Source organism: Phyllostomus hastatus, unplaced genomic scaffold (genome assembly GCF_019186645.2).
Source record: "Phyllostomus hastatus isolate PE091 unplaced genomic scaffold, TTU_PhHast_1.1 phas_contig_113, whole genome shotgun sequence".
Classification (NCBI taxonomy): domain Eukaryota; kingdom Metazoa; phylum Chordata; class Mammalia; order Chiroptera; family Phyllostomidae; genus Phyllostomus; species Phyllostomus hastatus.
In genome coordinates this window covers 13,622,988-13,638,851 of record NW_025333530.1, presented here as the reverse complement: position 1 = coordinate 13,638,851, position 15,864 = coordinate 13,622,988, and the positions used below count along the sequence as shown (strand labels likewise).

The 15,864-nt window shown below is 45.4% G+C and overlaps 1 protein-coding gene across 1 annotated transcript in view; it reads left to right on the top strand.

The window, feature by feature from the left end:
* The window catches only part of DSCAML1 (DS cell adhesion molecule like 1), a 347,817-nt gene that overhangs the window by 316,198 nt on the left and 15,755 nt on the right, over positions 1–15,864 (top strand). Inside the window, exons 18-20 of the mRNA XM_045838761.1 lie at positions 1,393–1,539; positions 3,751–3,906; positions 10,773–10,912. Of these exons, the coding sequence (XP_045694717.1) occupies positions 1,393–1,539; positions 3,751–3,906; positions 10,773–10,912 (443 nt within the window). The remainder of the gene's footprint in view (positions 1–1,392; positions 1,540–3,750; positions 3,907–10,772; positions 10,913–15,864) is intronic.

The following is a 15,864-nucleotide window of genomic DNA, read 5'->3' as shown; positions in this document are numbered from 1 at the left end:
ATCCACCCAGGTCCATGCCGAGAAACAGCTAGAGCAGGCCCACCTTTGGCCTCCATTATGGCACCACCTCCCCTGCTTTGGGGATTGGGGGCCTGGAATTTCCAGCAAGAAGAGATGTGCATGGGCTGGGGAGTCCTTTTGCAAACAGAGCAGAGGAAGAAAGTTTCCAGCCGCATGTGCTCAGCAGTTTTTCATCCTTAATTAAGGCCCTCATTAGCCTGTCAGCGCCCGATCATTTCCTGGCAATATTAGCGCTCCTCCCGGGGTATTCAAGGGCCCCTGCTTTAGCAATAGTGTCTTTTCCATAATTATATTACCTTCATTTTGTTCAAACAGGCGATCTGTATTAGTTTATTACACTGGGTCCCTAATTACATGGTGCTTATATTTTTACACCTAAGTAATATGAAACAATAATCATTGTCAAAGAGGATCGTTAGGATGATATATTATCATTTAAATGCTCATGAAAATTAGAGTTGCCTCTTGTGGGGTAACGGGATATAATTACCTTCCATCCAGTCTGTGCCTCCTTTCTCCCACTGAAACTGAAGCAGACAAGGGCTTTCCCTTTGCCCTCCTGCTTCCCAGAAGCCAAGAAAGTATTCCCCCAAGTTCTCCCCAGCCCAGTTCCTGGGGCCTGGTGTCCCCACTTTTTGTCATCTTGGAAAGGGCAAGTTGCACCAGACCAACCCTGGGAGTGGAACTTAGGTTCAGTTCAAAAGTAGCTCTCATAGGGAGAGGGCAAAAGGCAGGGTGGACCACCTAAGTTGGTCTCAGTTTTCCCATCAGTCATTCAAGGCATTTGGGTGTGTTCATGTGCAGGGACAGGGACAGAAGTGTAATGGTCCCAGAAGTCCCAAAGGTGTCCATGCAACCTCCTTTCTCTTTCACCAGGGTTAACCGAAATCCTCTTTCCTCCTTTTCCTTCCCTTTAGCTTGGCACAAGGACATAAGGGTCCCTAGATCCAGGCCTTGGCTCAGATGCCCTGGTCAGGTGACAACAAAGGGCTGGCAGCCATCTGACAAGATCATTAATCACAGAGACCTCCAGAGCTGGACATTTTGAGCTGTGGTGCCCATTGGTGAATTCCTGGGGGCTCATGTCCAGAGTTCATCTCCTCCTTCCCCCAGCATTTGCCCAGAACTAGGGATATGCCCCCGAAAGAGCAAGGAACCAAGTCCATGAAGATCTCTGTTTACCCAAATCTCCTGGAAATGAGACGTGGATCACTTCTTAGCCCAAACTCTAATCACTCACTGAGTCAAGAGATCCTTCCACTTTTCTAACCTGAAGCTCCTCTGGCTGGGCAGCAGGACCCAGCCTGGGACATGTGTGTTGTGGTGTGCCTCCCTGACTGAACCCTTGGGTTCTTTCCTCACCCAATGCAGTGCCCAGCCAGCCCCCTGAGAATGTCCGGGCCTTGTCCATCACTTCTGATGTGGCTGTCATCTCCTGGTCAGAGCCCCCACGAAGCACTCTCAATGGCGTCCTCAAAGGCTATCGGGTCATCTTCTGGTCACTCTACATTGATGGGGGTGAGTCCACTGGGAGTGAGGGCCAGGTCTCGGGGTGAGAAGTACAGGGTGGTAGGGTCTGCGCTTATGCCTAGTTAGAGCTGAGCATATTCCCATGGGATGTCAAATGGAAGTGCAGCCTCCCTCTTCTGCACATATTATCCAGGGACCAGGGTCACCTTTCTGGTTGTGGGGAGGGACACCAGCTGCTCCTAGACAGCAGTATGTTTGGGAATGACTTGAGGGATCATAGGGACATATTTGCTTTCCTAATGTGATGTATTGATATGAGGCTTTTATGGCCAGATCAGTCAGGGTCCCAGCAGGGTATAGTGGCATACCCAAATGGGGCCATTGAGGAGAGTTTAATGAAGAGGCAACTGCTTGCAGAGGGTATGGAGGGAGGTTGAGATTAGCACCAGCAGGAAGCCCTCGCCATCTAGGGCTAAGGGGGCAAGAATAGGAAGCAGGATCTGCAGAACCCATGAGCCAGCCGCACCTTGCCCAGGCCATGAGACATGCAGTATGCCAGGGAGAATGGTAGACCAGAGGCCGAGTGGGACTGGGGCCAGGAATGGCAGAGGGAGAAAAACCAAGACAGTATCCTAGCCCTCTGCATGCTGTCCTTCCCTGGGATGCTCTAGTCCAAATGGGATTGTGTGGTCCCACAAGAAACCAGGACCTGTTCACTGGGGTGCACAGCCCTGGCAATGAACAGGAAGTCTGAAGTCATGCCAGCCAGAGGCCCAGTGTCCCTAACTAGGAAATGTTCTCCTGGGGTCACAAAGGGCTACAGAGAGTTTGCTCCCCAAATGCTAACCCTTCTGGCCCCAGCCCTGGCCCCTCTCTTCTTTCCTGGAGGCCCTTCAGCTCATGGCAAATCTCCAAGGCAACTGCCCTCCCCTTTCCCACCTGGCTTCTGCTCTGCCCAGACACACTGCCAATAGAATTGTCTTCCTCCTTCACCACCTCCACTGTCTTCTCCAAAAGCACAGAGGCCTGGATTTCAGGGGTTTGGTCTCAGGGTCTCCCAAGTTCTCATATTGTGAGATGCCCTTGTGTCTGTGCTGAGTCATGAAACAGGTAGTCTCTCATTTTTCAGAACCTGCTTCTTCTTTTCTGAGCCTGCAGGTATCCCCAGATCAGCCCCTTCAGGTGAGGAAGGCATTGGCCTCTCTAATATCCAAAGGCCACCCAGATTGTTGGCTATAGTGCCCTCTTCCCAGAAGAACCTCTTTTGGGTCTTTCTCTGGTTCCAGTCCTAAATGGGTCTTCCCTGGTTTCTGACCTTCTGGAAAAGGAAGATCCTGCTGCTCAGGCCTCCAAGGTTCCCTCAAATTGACCTAGAGTCCTTTTACACTGGACATGGCATTCTCACCCTTCAGACCCTGGCAGTCTGCTGCCCTCCCCCAGCCCTGTCCTCTGCCTGGGACCCCTTGCCTGCACCAGGCCCCTGACAAGGTGCTGAGGTAGTTTTGTGGGACTTGGCTTCTACAAGGCCTGTCCTTGACCAGTGTCTAATCTTGCCTTTCTACAAGCCCAGTAGTCCCAGTGGGAGGGCTGGCAGCTCGGATACCTGTCTCTTTCCCTCTGTCTCAGACCCTGGTCTTCCCTTGGGACCCCCTCCTAAGCTCTTTCTCAGTTGATGGCAAGTTCCTTTGTATAGCCAAGATGACAAGTCCTCACTGAGCCCTTTCTCACTATTGAGAGTTCAGGATGCATGCCCGGGAGCAGTCTGGTGCAGCCCCAGCCTGTCCAAGTCACCCCAAGTTCAAACATGGCCTAAGGAGAGCTGATAGTGGGCTCTGGAGCAGCAAAAAGGAATGGCTGTGACTGTCCCGTCTGGTGTGAGCTCCCTCCCTCCACATCTAAGGCACTCCTGGGCTCCCTCACATGAAGAGGGGGTTGGATGGCCAGGGGAAACTATGGCTTGGAGAGATGAAGACATGGAAGTATTCTAAAGGGAGAGTATTAAATGAATTAAGTGCAAGGTCAGCTGGGTGCTGAGACCAGGCCAGCAAATGCTGTTCACCATGGTGGAGCCACTGGGGAGAGATGTGGCCTGGAAGCAGTGCCCAAATCCAGCCCCATGTACCTTGAGGTGGAGGACTAGAGTAGAAAACTGAGCCCAGTGAAGCAGGCCTCACTAGAGACCAGGCTGGCGAACAAGTGGCAGAAAGACCATGGTGTGGCCAGCCTAGGCTGCATTCAGAGTCTACTTGTCTCTGGCAGAATGGGGTGAGATGCAGAACATCACGACCACACGGGAGCAGGTGGAGCTGCGAGGCATGGAGAAGTTCACCAACTACAGTGTGCAGGTGCTGGCCTACACCCAGGCTGGGGATGGTGTACGCAGCAGCGTGCTCTACATCCAAACCAAGGAGGATGGTGAGTGTCTGTGCCAAGCTGCCGGGACCCAGCCTGAGGGGCTCTCCAGGGCCTGTTGCTGAGCATACCCTTGAGACCCTCACTGCCCTCCCCACCCAAGAGGGCAAGAACAGAGCATTATCCTTCCTCTTGTCCCTTTGAGGACTCTGAGGCCCTGCTTTGGGAAAAAGAGCTTACAGTGGATGGTGGTGAAATGCTTTGGGACTCACAAACACAGAAGAAACCATAACCCAGATAAAGCCTCTCCTCCTACCCCTACCCCAAGGGCACACTTTTTGTGGCACCTGATCCCCTGCAAGGTTCAGCCTAGCTTCCTCTGGATACAGAAGGTTGAGGTTGAGGGGGAACAAGAACATCACCCACACACCCTGGGTTAGGGACTTGGCAGTCACCCTGCAGAGGCCCCAGAATGTACTTGGATGTGCAGGGGGGTCTCTCAGGGAGGGAATGGGATGTGCCTCCATTTGAAACTATGGTATCAAAGCCCTTCTCCATGGAGGCAGAACTAGAGGGAAACCAGAGATAAGGAGCCAAGACTCAAGGGTGGAGTAACAAAATAAGGGAGTAGAAGGAGACTAGGGGCTGGGTCAACCCAGGAGAGAACAGATTGGGAAAATAACCAGACTTCCATCCAGGGCCAGAGCTGCACCCCTCACCCCACCCCAACCCCATGGTGTAGTTGACTCTGTAACATTCTGAGCCAGGTACTGAATTTTTAGAAGAGCTGGTTTATGTGAAGAGTGACTGGCCCACAATGGGCACTTAAGAAACAGTAGGCATTGTTGGTATTATGGTTTCTTCCCACTCAGCCTTAGTTTTTCCAAAGTCTAGGTCCTACCCATACAATTTGCCAAAAGGTATTGGGGTTAGAGGAGTTGGAGACTCAGCCTGGGAGTATTGGTGGAGAAGTTCCCAGAGAAGCCAAGTGCTCAGTGACCAACCACATTCCAGCTCAGCTTAATGCTACCCATTCTTCCCAAGCCCCTCCTTTTCCATCAGATCAGTCTCTCCCCACCTTAAACTCTGAGCAATTAAACATTTACCAACCTGCCTGCCCTACTTTTCCTGTCATTAACCCCCCCAGTCAGGGCTTCCCGGGACAGCTCCAGACAGAGCCACCTGCTCTTATGTGGAGACTGAACTAGGATGGTGCTCAGAGCCTGGCCCCTTCCAGTGCCCAGGGTCACAGACACAGGTAGCCTCTAGAAGTGAACCATTTGGGCCCACAGACTCCCTGCACGCTATTCCAATGCAATTCCCGAACCACAGCACCTGCATGTGTGTTTAGCTGACCAAGGTGAGGCCCCACCAGGGGATCCAGAGGCCAGAAGCACCATCTCAGGGAGTCTAGAGCTGCCTCCAGAGCCACACACAGGAATACACACAGGCAGGGCCAGGCCCTCAGGCAGCAGCTTCATAGAGTGGAAGGGGCACTGCCACACGCCGCACACGTGAATGCCCCAGACCTGCCAGTTATTGGCAAGTCACTGAAATTTCTGAACCTCAGCTTCCTCATATAAAATGGGGACAAGTGATGTCTTGTCAAGTTGTTGTAAGAACCAAATTAACTGTAAAATCCTTTCTAAAATGTCAGATGCTAGTAAATGGTAGTTTTTTTTAAGGCTACCAATGTGCTGGCAATAAAATGACTGCTGACAGTGAACCCAGGTGCCACTAAAGGAATTGGTTTTCCCAAAGGGAGGCCTAGGCCAGAGGAATCTACGGTCAAATGAAGTCTCATCCAGAACAGTGGTCATAACATCACATGTCTATGATGTGCTATCATCGGTATAATTTAACCGTCCCAATAGCCCTATGAGGTAGGTCTTATTTCCATTTTAGAGGTAATAAATCTGAGGCCTAGAGACCCAAAGCAACTTATTGAAGGTCACTCTGCTAACAGGTGGCCTATCAAGGCTTTCTTGCCCCCATATCCACTATATCTTTCATCATACCACTGTATCAGTTAGGAAGATTTTGGTTGTGAGTAATACAACTAAAAAAGGTCTAAGCAATAAGCATATTTATTCTCAGACATAAGAAGAAGTCTTTAGTAGGACAGCTCCAGAATTGGTTAACTCACTGGTCCCCATCTCTCTGCTCTGCCATCCTCAAAATCATGTCTGTCCCTCTTGTGATTTCGAGATGACTACAGCCCCAGGCATCACACCAGACAGGACAGAGTTCAGAGTGAGGAAAGCAGTCTCTTCCTATGGGCATGCTTCTCTTGGGAGTGAAAGAAACCTTTCTTAGAAACCCCTCAACAAATTTATCCTCATTTCCCATTGGCCACAGTGGGGCAACATGCCTTTTGTTAAGCCAGTCACTGAAAGGGAAATGTATTACCATGGCTGACTTACCCCAAGCATGATAAATCCTCCAATGCAGGTGATGGAGTCAGCTTTCTCTAAAGGGTAGAAGAGCATGAGTCCCCAAGCAAAAGTGAAGCTCTGTTTGGGAAAAAATAGAAAAGAATAATGGTGAGTGAGCAGGCAGAAAACCATGCCTACTCCACCAGTGCTGCCTCAACTCCAGCTCGTTGTCCCACGTTCCAGCTCCACCTGTGCCATGGGGTCTTGAGCAAACATCTTAAACTGAAAATACTGTGACCCCTCAGGATTTTGCATTTTTCCAAAGAAAAAAAAATTATAAGAAAACTTAGAATAAAGCAAAACAAGGAAAAAGATAAAATGCAAACATAAGTTCAAGGTCATTTCTTATGTCCAGCTCTCTCAGTCTGAAGTTGGTATCAGACTGGCCTGGGTGCTTCAGTTTATGGACAATAAAGCCTCTTGCCTACTCCGCAGCTCCCTTGTGAATACCAAATCTGGCCACCTGGCCTCAGAGTGCAAAGTTGAGTTGGATTTTAGACTACTTTAAAGATCTTTAACTGAAGAAGAGTCTTGACTACACCCATGTTTTAGAAAGGTAACTTTTGTAGGAGTGCAAGGGACTAATGATAGGAAGGAGGCAGGAGGGATAAGAACTAGTGTCAGGGAGTCCCGTGAGAACCTGTGGGCATCTAGGCATAGGAGAGAAGGTGTGTGCTGGGCAGCAGCAGTGAGGATGAAGGGAAGAGGAGGGCCAAGTTTAGAGAAGCATCGCAGAGGGTTTCCACTTACAGCAATGGTGGACTGGATAACCCAAACCCACTCTCCTTCTTGCTTAGCACACTATAAAATCTGGATACAATATTTTTTAAAAGACCTGCTTGAAGTTATCAGATTGCTGGCAAGAGAATGAAGAATTACTGGGCTAGGATCCAAGGGAGAATGAAAGGCCAGAAGGTAAGCCTGGCATTTGGAATAGCTTCTCCCCTGGGGGACATTTGCTGAGTCTGGAGGCAGTTGCCGAGAATCTAAGCAGCATTAGAAAGACATGAATTGGAGGCCAGGGCCTGCCAGGATGTGTGGGTCTGTCTGGTGAAACACTCCCACCACCCCTCACTTTAAATTAAGACCATGCTGCAGGATAGCACTCTAGGATTAAAAGTGGGTTAAAAGTAGCCAGGTCAGCTTTAAATCACAGCAGTCATGAAAGTTACACTGAAACAACCCCAGGTTGCTAGTGCCCCAAATTGCAGGTACCTGTCAGAAACAAACATCAATTCTCTTTAGGAAGATTACAAGATTTGAGGCCTCAAATTAGTTTTACAAAAATTTTGCAAATACTGTGTCTGGCATACAACAAAAAAAATGATAAGGATAATGTAAACAAAAACTATCAGAAAAAGAAACAAACCCACAAGAATTCCAAAGATAGGTTTCTTTTCTAATCAAATATGGACTTTTAAATAATTATTCTTAATAAGATTGAAATTATAAGAGAATTGGAAACTCTCAAATGGAAAATCTAGGAATAGAAACTACTAATGCCTGAAATAAATAACTCAGTAGATAAGTTTAAATAAATCAGACATGGCTGAAGAGGTAACTAGTGAACTGGAAGTTAGGCCGGAAGGAAATGCCCAAATGAAGCACAGAAAGATGAATTAATAGAAAATAAAAGCACAAGTAAGACACAGAGCAGTGATTTTCAAACTTGACTGTACATACAAATCAGTTGGGGATCATGTTAAAATTCAGATCCTGTTTTAGCAAGCATAGGGTAAAACCTGAGATTTTGCATTTCTAACATGCTCCCAGGTGATGCTGCTACAGACCCATGGACCACATTCAGAATATCAAGGTCATAAAGGATGCAAGAAGATATTCCAAAGAAGAGGAGAAAGACAGCAGGGCAGAAGATAAAATGTCTGAAAAAACTTGTCAGAACCTTTGTAAGATATCAAGGCACAAATGCAAGAAGCTCCACAAACTCAACAGGCAATAACCTAAAGAAATCCACACCTAGGCTCATCATAATAAACCTGCTAAGCAAAAATACAAAGAGAAAAATCTTAAAAGCAACCAAAGTAAAAAAGAAACAGCAATTAGGTTGTCATCTAATTTATCAGAAATAATGGAAGCCGGAAAACAATGCAATGGTATATTTAAAGTACAAAAGGAAAATAGTTATGAACCTATGACTTTATACCAAGCAAAAATACTCTTCAAGATTAAGATTAAATAAAAAATTTCATACAAAAAAATGAATTTATCACCAACATACTTTCCCTAGAAAAATATTAAAGGGCATTCTTTAGTTAGAATGAAAATGACCCCAAGTGGAAGGTTAGTGATGCAGTGAGGAAAGAAGCAATTAAATGAATATATGGGTAAATATCAATTAATATTGACTGTATAAAAATGATAGTGATGATATCATCTTAGGGAGGATCTAAATATTATGCAGAATTAAAATATACAACAATGGCATATAAATTGGGAGAGGATATCTTAGAAATTCTAAGTCCCTTGCATTGTGTGAGAAGAAAAGTGCCAATGAATGATATTAGACTTTGGAAAGTTAAAGATTTCTGTTTTAATCTGTTCCATAACCACTAAAAGTAGTGGAAGACTGTATAACAGCCAAACTAATAGAATGGGAAAAATAGAGCATTAATACTCAATCCAGAAGAAGGCACAAAAGGAAAGAAAAACAAAATACATGGAAATCGTGAAAAGTATTTAGTGAGCTTGGATATTTAAACTTAAATATGTTAATAATTGTATTAAAGATAAACTGACTAAACTCTCCAGTTGAAAGATAAACTCTGTCAGACTGGATGGCAATGAAACAAAACCAAAATATGTGCTGTTTATAGGAGATATCTAAAACTACCTTTCTTTACCTTTCTATACCTTTATGCCTCTGTATAAAGAGGTATACCTTTATACCTCTGTATAAAGGTATAGAAAGGTTCAATGTAAAAGATGGAAAAAGATAAAAGGCATACCATGCAAAACTGTCTAAGAGAACACTGGAATATTAATATCAGACATAGTATCCTATAAGGCAAAAACTGTTATTAGAGATAAAGAAGGATACTTTGTTATAATAACAGACTCAATTTACTAGGCAAATAAAACAGTTCTAAATTTGTGTGAGCCAAATAATATAACCTTAAAATATATAAAAGCAAAACCTGACAGAACTAGAAGGACAAATACAGAAATCCACAGTTAGAGTGGGATATTTCAACATACCTCTCTAAACAACTGATAAGAGAAAGAGTATGCAAGGAGGATGGAGAAGATTTGAACACTACAGTCAGCATTCTTGCCCCTGGGCCATCCCTAGAGCCCTGTGCTGCACAGCTGCCCAGACACCCAGCAGCGTGGGATGGCAGGACTGTAGCAGCAGTGAGGGAGGGTGTAGCCAAGGGCGGCCGCCAGATTCTGAGCTCAGGCCCCTGTGTGAGTGATGACACTGCACCTATTTTATTTAACCTAGAATTGTTGACCACTTAGTAGATTTAAAAATATAGGTAGTGCTAGAAGCTGAGAATTGGGAGAGGAAATGCAAACATAATAACTGTTGTAATTTATTGAGTGTCTTCTATGCCTCAGGCACTGTGACCAGTGCTTTATTTTAATTAGCACTAATTCTCTCTACAAACCTTTAATGTGGTTGTTTTTATATCCATTGTATAGATGGGGAAACTGAGGCTCAAAAAGGTAAAATAAATAGGATACTACCACTATCGTCAAAGGAATGTGAAAGTTCTCAGAAAGGAAGACAAGCACACAGCAATGCAAAGGGGAGATGAAACACTAGAGTGTGGGCTGAGGACAGGAAACTTCTAGTCTCCCAGCCAGGCCAGGCAGACCTAGAAATGGGAGCAGGGGGATATCAGAGTCTATATAAATTGGGATCACTTAGAATGGATTTCCCAGCCAGTTCTAAAGTAGACTTTCCTTCCTGAAAACAGAAACAGCCTAGTCGGTACCCCGAAGGCAGTGTCCTGGGCACATGGCAGGAGACATGGTCATCCACTGGCTGACCACAGCCCTTGACCCTTAAGAGGAGGCCCACTCTGTGAATCTCTCAAGTCCCCGGCTACAAGTTGCTCAGAGGCCAAAAAGAATGGAGTGACTAGTATGTTTATTTGGCCTAAATACAAGTTATTAGTTGATAGAGCATCAGGGCAGGAAACAGGTTAGGGTCATAAGGATCAAGATAGATTCCGCAGGTGTTTTATTTCTCTCTTGTGAGTCCTAAATCCTTAGTTCTAACCAAACAGTTCTGAAGCTGGACACTCCCTGTGTCTTCATCTCAGAGATTTTGTTACAAGTCCAAAGTGATTGCCTTTCATCTCCCACCATTTGCCATGCTGGAACCTCCCCCTTTAAATCATAGCTCAGGGATACCTTCTCCAGGAAGCTCTCCCAGATTGATCTGCCTCACACTCCCCACCATGTCATTCTTTCCCAAAGGCTGTGCTCCTTCTTTCTCTAAACTGACTTTGTCTTCTCTGTGCTCAGTTCCAGGTCCCCCTGCTGGCATCAAAGCTGTCCCTTCGTCTGCCAGCAGTGTGGTGGTGTCTTGGCTCCCTCCCACCAAACCGAATGGGGTGATCCGCAAGTACACCATCTTCTGCTCCAGTCCTGGGTCTGGCCAGCCAGTAAGTGGGCCCAGGGCTGAAGGATGAGGGGGGCAGGAGGAAGATAAAAGTACCCTAGATCAGCTGGCTTCCAGGCCAAACACTGGGGCTACTTACATCTATGTTTCTACCTGAATTCATGAATAAGAATGGCACTGGTCACACAAGAGTGGCTGAAGCCTCACCCAAAATCCATGTCGAGTCTGTGCTCTGTTCCAGAGACTGCAAGATGTCACAGTCCTGGAGGTTCCTTTGAGTCATGACCAAGCAGGCATGAAAGGGAGGCCAGGGCCTTGGCTCTTCTAGTCTGGCTAACCAAAAAAAAATCCTTGGCAGGCTCCAGAGCTGTTGGGTGACTGAGCACTGACTGGTCCATAGTCTCTGGAAATAAATTGTTCTCCAGCATGGTTGGTCTGAGCTTGGAGGGCTGCTGGGACTCTACCCTGAGTGGCCTCTCAGCATAGAGCCAGCTGAAGGGAGGAGAAAAATAGGGGACAGCTGGCAAGGACATCTCTCTAGGCCAGGACCTGGACCTAGCCAAGGGGAGAGGACTGAGAGACCACAATATACACCCAAGCCCTGGAGCAGAGAGGGTGGCTCCCAGGCTTGGGCACAGTGCTAGTCCCTGTCCTCCCACTGAACACTGAGAAGGGACAGAGGGGCCCCATGGAAAAGAAAGAGAGGGTGAGGGTAGGTGCAGTGTGATATGCACCCACATCTCATTATATGTATCCTTCCCTCTGCTTCTAACCTGCAACCACTCAACCACAGAGTGCTGCTGGCTGACTACTCTGGGGCACAACTTCTCAGGTTAGGAGAGCAGGTGCCTAGATACCTGCCATTAGGAGGCTTCTATCCTGTGGGGGTTGGCCAAGGGGTGCCCACTAGAGGGGCAACAGTACTGTCCAGAAGATGTGCTTGGGATTGGGGTGGGGGAATCAAGAAGCAAAAGGAGCCAGCTTCTCCCTCCATCAGCAACCTGTGATGTGACCAGGCATCTGCAGATGAGCTTCTGGCAGCCAGAAAAGCTGTCCTGAAACTGCTCAGTAATTGTGTCATCATCTCCTCCTCTGTGTTCTGCTTTCCTGTGGTCTTTCTGAATTACCCCTTGAACCCAGCTCCTCACCTCTGAGGCTAGAGTTCTATTACCAGATAGGAAGGTCATAACCATCTTTCCAGTGACTTCACCCACTCCTCTCCACTCTCATGGCCACTGCCTCACATGCACAAAGGTGCACATATCATAGCTGTACAGCTCCATGAATTCTCCCAGCACACACAGACAAGCAGCACCCAGAGCTAGGAACAGGGCATTACAACACCCAAGAAGACCCCTTTGTACTCCTTTCTGTCACCACCCGCCCGCAGCAGGGTAACCACTGTCCTAACCTAGATGAATGTTCCCTCTTTTTGTATATGGTAGAAATGGAGGAGTCACACTATTTGTCTGGCTTCTTTTACTAAACATTATTTTGAATTTTTGAATTTCACCCATTGTTGTGTGTGGTTATAAATCATTCATTCATTCTCACTTCTATGTAGTTTTCAATTGTTACAATGTGCACATATAATTTATTATCTATTAATAGGCATTTGGGTAGCTTTCAGTTTGGAGCTATTACAAATGGAGCTGCTGTGAATATTCTTGCATGTGTCTCTTGGTGTTCATGCATTCCTGTTGGGCTTACACCTAGGAGGGGAATTGCTAGGTCATGGGGTCTGCAGATGTTGGGTTAATAACACCCTGCCATTGTTGGGTGGTTCTGCCAATTTTCCAGTCAATGTTTTCAGCCAGGTCTTCTGCCCCTCTTTCCCCTCTCTTCAACCGTTCCCCTCACATACACATTCTAGGCTCTCCTTACCCTAAGCTTGTCACATTCTGGGCACCCACAATGCCTTTTCACACTGCTATACCTCTGCCCCTGCTGATTCCTACCATAGTGCACTCTTCACCCTCTATCAAACACTGAATGTGTTAGATGGCAATTATCTGTTCACTCATCTGCTCCCACACCGGTCTGTGGGACCCTGTGAGGACAAGGACAACATCTTTTCATCTTTGGGTCCCCAGCTGCCAAACACTGTGCCTGGAACATCATTGTCACTAAATATATATTTGATGAATTACTAGCAGCTTAGCAATTGTAGAGCCTTAGACATTGGGCAAATTTCCCTTCAAACATTGATGCTCCAGCTTGGGTTTGTGCAGTCATTTTCTGCTCTGATAATGAAGTCTTTCAAAGGGATTGGTGTCCAGGATCCAAGTCTCCTCATTAAGTTGGGCTTTAGGAGCCCCAAGTTGACTGGCTGGGAACCCTACTCCCAGGACTCAGAGAAGAGCTCCTGGTCCTCATTTCCTCCTTCTGCTGCTGGAGACCTTGAGACCCTCCTTGCTTCTTTTTCATGTCCTGAACATGTAGGAACCTCCTCTCTCGTGGGAAGATTTCCCACTGGACAGTGTTACACAAGGAGCCAGGTGTGCTAGTGTGATGAGAACATCAGCCACATTTCAGGGTAGGGACTGGGCTTAGTGAGGGATCCAGGGACCTAACCACCATATGTGATTTGTGAGGTTACCATTTTGCACAAATGTATTCCAAATTCCAAATAACTGCATTGCAAATTCATTTATGAAAGAGCTGCAGGAGTGAATGCTGGGGGTGAGGGCACACTTGCGTATATGTGACAGTGCAAAACTGTGGGTATGAGTTTGGGTTAGGAGCAAATGCACATGAGCCTAAGTGTATGAGCATGTGTGTGGAATCCTCAGAACAGATGTGGGAAACTACCTATGGTGCTGGCACCCAGCTAGCTACTCCTGGAGACAACCAGAGCTGCATTGGGTTCTGATAGAAATTTTACCAAACACACCCTGGCTGGTGTAGCTCAGTGGGTTGGGCGTCGTCCTTCAAACTGAAAGTTTGCCAGTTAGATTCCTGGTCAGGGCATGTGCATGGGTTGCTGTGAAAGAGGCAACTGATCAATGTTTCTCTTGTGCATCTCTCTAAAATAAATAGATAATTTTTTTAAAAAAATATTTTGCCAGACACTTGTTGTTTTTCTCTAATTATCATAAGAATGCAATTTATTGTGGAAAATTCTGTAAATATATAAAAGAATAGAAAGGAAAGTAAAAATTACTTGTACTCACTCTCATTCCCTAAAGATAAACACTGGCAAAGTTTTGGTATATAGCCTTCTAGTATTTGATCTGTACAGATGTTATGGGTTTGGCAGGGAGTTAGTTAAAATAAAATTTTTCATAATGTTATATAACCTGCCTTTTTCATGTAATATATGTAGGCACTTTCTTATACCATCAAATATTTTTAAAATATGATTTTGAATGACTGTACATAATCTATTTAATTAGTCCCTCCATTTTCTACATTAATCTATTTTCAAATTTTTACCATTATAAATAATGCTTCATTAGGCATTCTTCCTAAATGTCTCTATTCACATGATTTATTATTGCCTAAAATAAATTTCTGTAGGAATTCATAGGCCACAAAGAATATTCTTAAGGTTTGCACACACACTTGCAAATTACCCTTCAGAAAGATTCCACTAGTGTGGTAAGTACATGCTTGTTTCTTGTGCCCATGTTAATGAAAGGTATTATATATTTTTCATTTTGCCAGTTGAGTTTTTTAAAAATGTGTTTTAAATTATTTTTTCTTTAATAACTAGATACGTTGATTATTGTTATATGTTTTTATTAGTGTTTTTTCATCTTTGGGTAATTATCAATTTATGTCATTTGTCCATTTTTTAATCTGGTTAGCTCATGATTTTTGCTTATTGTTTTGTGAGTGCTCTTTACATATTAAAGATAATAAACATTTTTTATCATATAGGTTGCAACTATTTGACGGTTTATTGCTTGCCTTTGATTCTATTTTTGGTGTACCATTGATTCTATTTTTGGTGTACCATTGATTCTATTTTTGGTGTACCATAGGTTTTCTTTCAATATAATTTACATTTATAAATTACTTCTATTTATAATTTTTGCCTTAATTTTTCTAATTAGAAAGACAGATAAGTATTTACCTGTAGTTTCCTCTTTTGTAGTTTTACCTGTTTTTTAAAATTTTTGCTCCATTGGAACTGTACATAAGAGTATAGTGGTGTGTTTTTTAAAGTGCTTTCAGTAGATTTTTGGTGAGTCCAGAGTTAAAGGGAGGCTGGGTAAGATGCTAAAATCTTTGAGAGGAAACATTTTCTTCCCTGTGTAGAGAAAAACATACACTCAGTACTCACTGACACACACAGCAACCACACTCAACTTTTCTTCACACCCACACACACACCCTTCCACCATCAGAGAAAAATGAACCAGGAGAAAAACATGTCTCTGTTTAAAATAACCACATACACCCCTTGCCTCGTTTGCATCACACACACTGTGATCACACAGGGTAGGCAGAGCAGTACTGCTTTCTTTATTTGCAGGAGAGAAAATTGAAGCCCCAAGAACCATAAGAGACTCTCTGAGTCACATGCCTAGTAAGAAGGACAGGCAGGTGTTGAAGCCACTACACCACCCTACCTCCTGCACAGCTGTGAACTACAGATAGGCACATGGTCCCCCAACTACCAGGGCTCAGGGTGGCTCTGCTCCTATCCCCAGCAGGGGCCTCCTGTGTGTATTGAAGAAAGCCTGTGCCTTCTCCTCAACCTTTCCCTAAAGACAGCCTGAGACCCTGGGGAGAAAATATTTTCTCCTGATATAAGCCATCGAGCCCCTCGGCCCTACCATGGGGCACAGAGAACCTGCTTCTGTGACCCCATATCTGCCTGGAGGCCTGTCTGTCAGCACAGGATGAACGCTGCTACGTGTCCATGTGTGTGAGCATGTGCATGTGCACATGTGTGTGTAAGACCCTGTGACTGCCCAGATAACTAATTATTAGTTCCCTCTGGCCTTAGGGCCCCCCATCTGTTCTGAGGGCTCCCCTCCCTAGACT